Source organism: Triticum dicoccoides, chromosome 5A (assembly GCF_002162155.2).
Source record: "Triticum dicoccoides isolate Atlit2015 ecotype Zavitan chromosome 5A, WEW_v2.0, whole genome shotgun sequence".
In the NCBI taxonomy this organism is placed as follows: Eukaryota; Viridiplantae; Streptophyta; class Magnoliopsida; order Poales; family Poaceae; genus Triticum; species Triticum dicoccoides.
In genome coordinates, this window is record NC_041388.1 from 453,009,885 (window position 1) to 453,016,121 (window position 6,237).

At 46.4% G+C, this 6,237-nt stretch overlaps 1 protein-coding gene across 1 annotated transcript; it reads right to left on the reverse strand.

Annotated features, from left to right (window-relative positions):
- Window positions 1-207: 207 nt before the first annotated feature.
- On the reverse strand, window positions 208-4,924 carry LOC119297635 (beta-glucosidase 31-like). The gene is made up of 13 exons (XM_037575352.1): window positions 4,745-4,924; window positions 2,952-3,015; window positions 2,815-2,873; window positions 2,645-2,720; window positions 2,459-2,530; window positions 2,261-2,348; window positions 1,889-2,147; window positions 1,696-1,811; window positions 1,388-1,608; window positions 1,263-1,285; window positions 1,027-1,144; window positions 840-927; window positions 208-738 (listed from the first exon to the last, which is right to left on the reverse strand). Exons 1-13 carry the CDS (start codon window positions 4,883-4,885, stop codon window positions 522-524), a joined length of 1,542 nt encoding a protein of 513 aa, XP_037431249.1. The 5' UTR covers window positions 4,886-4,924; the 3' UTR covers window positions 208-521.
- Window positions 4,925-6,237: the final 1,313 nt, after the last annotated feature.

Below are 6,237 nucleotides of genomic sequence, written 5' to 3' on the forward strand. Positions count from 1 at the left end.
ACAACACCAAATGGCGTTCATGAAGACTCGGTATTTTGAGAGAATTGGCGCAGATTTAAGAGTTGAATATTCATATACCATTACTTTGGAATTATTTCATACTCCTCTCATTTACTTTGTCTTTCAATTTAACCCAATGTTCAAAAAAAAATATCAGCTCGCAAGGGCCAATGCTTTTACATCAACTTTATGTCTGTCACATTGTTGTCATTTTCACACCGGAGGTCAGCTTTCCATCTTATTTTCCAACATCCATGATTTCATATAACAATCTCTTATTTCAAAATAGTCACACTCTTAAACACAATGCGTATATAACCACATCGACAGGCGCGGCGTGCCACCGCACTGGGATAGGCTAGTATATATTAGGAAGAATCGAATCCAAAGAAGCAGAGGCCTATACACCCTACTGCCCAAGCAAATTTCAATTTCCATCCAAAAACAACACCTAACCATCAAGGCTTATTCGTGCATTTTCCTCTTCGTGCGCAACAGAAGCGTGAAGAAGCGTGACAAGATCACTGGGAATAGGCCTTGCCGGGCAGAGCCACCGGCCTGAGCTCGCCGCCATGGAGGAAGCCGGTGTACCACTTGGCGGAGTGCCTCTGGTACCTCGTCCTCTCCTCAGAGTTGAAGTCCACACCATAGAGGCCAAAACCCATGCGATAGCCGAATATATACTCGAACATGTCCAGGAACGACCACACGAAGTAGCCCTGCACATTGGACCCGTTCCTGATCACCCAGCAACAAAAAGAACGGTGAGATAAACTGTGTCAATATATTTCAGTGTCATATTTCTCTTGTGCTGAGATGAAAATGGATGGTGTTGGTACCTGCTGGATTCGAGGGTCGCCTCGATGTAGTCCTGCAGGTACTGCGACCTGAACTTGTCGTCATCCGGGGCGTTCTTCCCAGCAGCTCCTAGTAAATATGAACATTGAGGACATGATATTTCAGGTTGATGATTCCTTGGGATCATGATGTTTTAGGGTAGCTGAAACTTCTGTTAGTGGAATTTACCGTTCTCATGGATCATGACTATAGGGTTCTTGTATTTGAGCTGGAGATGCCCCAGCATTTTCTTCAGAGCCCACGGCGGCGTCGAGGACTGGTAATCTCTTTTCAACCCAAACAGGAGCTGTTACAGTTTAATTTTAGCCAAACATACATACAGATGATTCAGTTATGTTGGGAACAAAGTTCATTTCCCAACTAAATTGATTATTAGGGATGAAATGCATTGTATCGTCAAATACCTGGTTCTTCTTCAAAAATGGCACTGCAAGAATACATTTGCAGAAGAGTTAGGTTAATCCATTTCTCTCATTGCATTGTGGCACATATAACACATGACAAGACTTTAGGTTATTAGAATGCTTACTGTCATATTGCACTGCTGCATCACCCATGTAATCTCTCAGCTCATCGTCCAGCTTGCTAAGATCAGCCTTCACATATAACACAATGTAGTGGTTAAATCCGACAAAATCGAAAGATCCGAGCACCCTCTTCAGTTCTTCGTCGGTGAAAGATGGTAGCCTGGACCCAACATTCTTCCTCATCACCGGGGGATAATCTCCGTGCACCAACGGATGCATATACCTGTGCCATGATCACGTGATCTCTAGTTGTAGTTACACACAAATTATAGCTGCTTCTATGAAACTTGAGTCCTAGAGAAGAACAGACCATCCAATGTGGAAGTCGTTCATCCTTTCAGCTGCTGCTATATCCTCTGGTGTTTGCGTCGCAGGCTCGTACCACCAACCGAGCAATGTGAGTCCAATTTTTCCTCCTTGCTTGGCCTGGTCATTGAAAAAACAAAAAGGAATATTACACACGTGGGAATGATTAATCCCAAATGAACAGGATGGTTCCTAACCTGGTACTTGTCTTTATATAGAGACGCTGCCGAGGCATGTGCGAGGAGAAGATGGTGAGCTACTATGTATGGCTCTGTGGTAGAGTTGCCATTAGCGCATCTGTGGGCGCCGAAGGGGAATGAGCATCGCTGCGGTGGGAGGATACCCTTATCATATCCGCTGATGGGCTCGATGTTTGGCTCATTGACAGTGCTCCAGTATTTCACCCGGTCGCCAAAGTTCTTGAAGCACACTTCTGCATATGCCGTGTAGTCATCTCTACAATCATGTGACAAGAAGGCAAAAAAAAAAGCAAATTATTTCTTCTCCTCTACGAAAATGCATTTGCACTTGTAGTGACGGTTTCGATTAGTGGGGCAAGAAGAAAGTACATGAATTTGCGACTAAGCATGCCGTTGTATTCGTCTTGAAGAGCCTGAGGGAAGTCGCAATGATATATCGTGACGTGAGGCTGGATTCCTACATAAAGCAGAGAAATGTGCATGAGTCACTTCTGTGCAGACGGACATATGAAAATCCTTGAATTTTTATTCTTGGAGGAAGGATTCAGTCTGCCAAGGATTAAATACCATGAGCCAGGAGTTCATCGATAAGATTGTTGTAGTACTCCAGTCCCTTTGGATTGACTGCTCCACAGCCATCTTCATGGATTGCAAACAAAAGTCAGTGAAGTGCCTAGCCAACTTTTCTGGAACACATTATTCAGCAAGTGTATTGGACAAATGGTTGTGCTATGACTGTCGTTATGGCCTTACCGGGAATAAGGCGAGGCCAGGCTATTGAAAATCTGTAGGCGTCGACGCCCATGTCGCTCAAAAGCTTCACATCTTCCTGTTGTCAAACACAAAATCAGCTGTAAGATTAACAACAAATTCTTGGTCTGAAAAGCCAACCATTTAACATCACTTGGTCCTCACAAACTGACCTTGTACTTGTGATACTGATCTGCAGTCACATCAGCAGTGGCACCGTCGACAAACTGCCCTGTGGATGTTCCAAACTCCATGTTATAATTCGCATGGCAGATTCGGACGCAGAGATCGCGGGGAAAGTAGAAGTAACCTGAGTGTGTGAACGTGTCCCAGATGCTGGGTTTTCTTCCGTCCTCTGCGACCGCACCTTCAACCTGGAAAAATCAGCCGAATATTGAGGTCGGCAAAGTATTCCATACAATACAACAAATAATAGCTGTGATCTGGATTCTGAAGATTTAAACAAGAGAATTTTAAGAGCTAGCGAAGGCAGTTAACTTTGACCATTCTCAATCCTTTTTCTTAGTTTTTGACCATTGTCTGAACTGTCAGGTCTAAGAGTGAGCATATATCTTAAAGAGTTTCAGGCTATTTGTCTTATTTTTACTTCTGGCGAAAGGAGTTTCAGGCTATTTATTTTATTTTTACTTTTTGTGAAAGGAGTTTCAGGCTATTAGTGGTTCCAATTCTGCGGAACATCACTACCTATCTGCAATCGCTAGCCCCACTAGTTTCCAAAAACTGCTTCCGATAATGATGTAAAATCCCAGCTTTTGTGGACACAATTTTGGTAAACAATGATTGTTAATCTCAATTAAATCCAACAGTTAATTACGTTTCTAATTTGAGATGGCAGAATAAATTTTGTACCATGAAAATATTCTTCTTATGATTGGAAGCATCATTTTTTTTTCTTTTCTTTTCTTTTTTTGCGGGTCAGGAAGCATCATTTTCTGATGTTATGAAACCAATTGTTTGAATGACAGGATACATGTTTTCTGTTCTATAGAAGCAGTTGCAATTGCTTTAGAAGCATCACGACGAGATAATTTGCTTCGATTGTGACCGATTTTTTATGGACGTAACAGTAAAATTAGGTCCAAGCACTTTGCTTCCTAGTAACAAAATTTTGCTTCTAAGAATTTGTTTCCATGCCACAAAATTTAAGTCTCGTGTATCTTTATATCAGTTTCCAACACAGACAAAAAACTTTGCTTCCGTCCAATACTTAATTGTATCCATGGTTTCCTTTTAACTGCATATAAGCTTGTTTCCTGCTTCTTTAGTTCATACAATAAGTTTCAGATATGATACAAATTTATTTCCTTCAAGTCACCAAAGGCGCATGCAATGCTTCTCCGCCCGACGGCCCACGGGAGGTACTCGGGCATTCGGTTCAAACCTCCAGGGTCCAGGCACCTCGCGATGGAACAAACACGGTGAAGAGGGTGGACACGACCATCTAATGTCGGGATGGTGCACCACCGAGGTCACTTGGGGCCACATCGAGGAGTAGATCGGTAGAGCCGTAGACAGGATCGGATCTGGGCGCGTGGTGGATTGCATCGTCGGGGGTGAATTGTGTCTCTGGCGGCGAGGTGTGCAGGAAACACGTTGTGCACGACATGGCTGCGTACTCGGAGAAACACGTGGTACGTATGGTGCAGATTGATCGGCGACGACCGGGCCGGAGCAGAGCACATGACATGCGGTGGTGCTGGTGCTAGCTAGCTAGGATATATATTATATAGTGATGAACACACACGTTGGCGTAGTACTGTATTTGCCCTGCACCAAGATGTAAATTTGTTTCCTGAACGAAAAAGATTGTAGACTTGCAGTAGGTCTAGGTATACATACATATATGCTGCATCTGTTTTCATCACGGAGCTACAAGGAAGGTGGCAGGTACTATGCTAGCTAGTGCTGGTCTGGCTGTCAGCTAGCGATCCTATTCGACCGCTAGCTTTGACTGAGGGTGAGGAGAAATCCACACGTATTCTGAATTTCTGATTGATAACTATACGATATACGCAACGGCGAGGCCGAGGGAGGCGGGTAGCTGGCCACTGGGCGTGAGCCGAGTACATCCGAGTGGCGCACCTGGTAAGAGGAGGAGCCGGTGCCGAAGATGAACCCCGGGGGGAAGTCACCCCTGGTGATCGTCGCCGCCGCCGCCTCTTGAGACGCCACGGCGAGCAGCAGGACGAGGGCCAGGGAGGAGAGCGGCTTCGCCACCGCCATTATCGATCGCCCCCGCCTGCTAGTGCTAGCTCTCTCTCCCGGTGGTGATGGTGTCCTCTCTTTCTCTCTCTCTCTCTCTTGTTGGCTTTTATATGCCGTCTTCTTCCTATCTCGGTGATGCGCTCCCTGTCTAGGACTAGGAGTATCTCGGTGATGTGCTGCTGTCTATCTCGGTGATGCGCTCCTGTGCTCTCTCGAGCGCGCTACCGTCCAAACTTCAAACCCAGCGGCCGGCCACGTCGTCGCTGACGCACCGCGCCCATTCCGGCAGGCGACGCGAAGCTGGACTCACACACTTGGGCCCATTCCCCCGCCGATGTCCGATGATAGCACAGCAAAGCTTAATTCCCGTAGAGACGGACGTCCACCGCGCGCGTCGTCGACCGACCACCACCACCGTCCACCGCTGCTGCGACCGCGACGCACGCCGTACAGCACAACTGTGCTCGACTGTCATTACAAGTTACTCCCTCTGTATACTAGTGATCTAAACACTTTTATATTAATTTACACAGAAAGTAAAAAACCAATTGACCCAAACAGGCCAATCTTCTAGAACGTGATGGCCATCGACGCAACGAGACACTCAAATCAAATTGGTAAACGTAACTCCAGTCATGTCCGCTCTCCTATCTCCTTTCTTAACTTATTCCCTGGGAGAGCCCGGCCGTGTGGCGACCATTGGCCGACAGCAGGTGTGCTTCCACTTCAAGCATTAAGCATCAGAGCAACTTCAACGGGCCGACCCAAATAGACGATGTATTTGTTTGTTTTTTGTTTGTTTGGGTCGGTCGTCCGTCCGGCGTCTATCCAATTTTGTATTTGGATCGCAATGCAGCAGTGCGCCCAATGCGCAGACCCATTTTATTTTCGTACTTAACTTTTAAAAAAAAAACCCGCAGCCGATCATGTCAGCGACCATGTCTCTTGCCGGCACCATGCCAGCGTCGGCATACAATACCGGCTTCAGAAAATATCACCACAGTTCATGCTGGCGCACTCGCCAGCCGGACGACACATATGCCAGCACACAAAAAAAGATGGGACTTGAGTTTGACTACGTCATCGCGGCCCCCGTGGTCATGCCAGCACACATGCCGGCATACAAAAAAGATGGCGCTCGCCGCCACAGATCACTCGTCGTCGAACTTGAGCATGTCGGCATGCATCTTCTCGAACCACAACCTTTTTTTTTGCGACACGGTGTTGAGATCCACATTCATGATCTCCACCCCGGTCATCATGCTCGCGAGAGCCACTTCTTTCGCCTTGGTCTTGGCGTTGACGGCCTCGATCTCTAGCATCTTGGCTTGCTTCCCCGCCTCGAGCTCGAACATCTTGGCTTGCTTCTC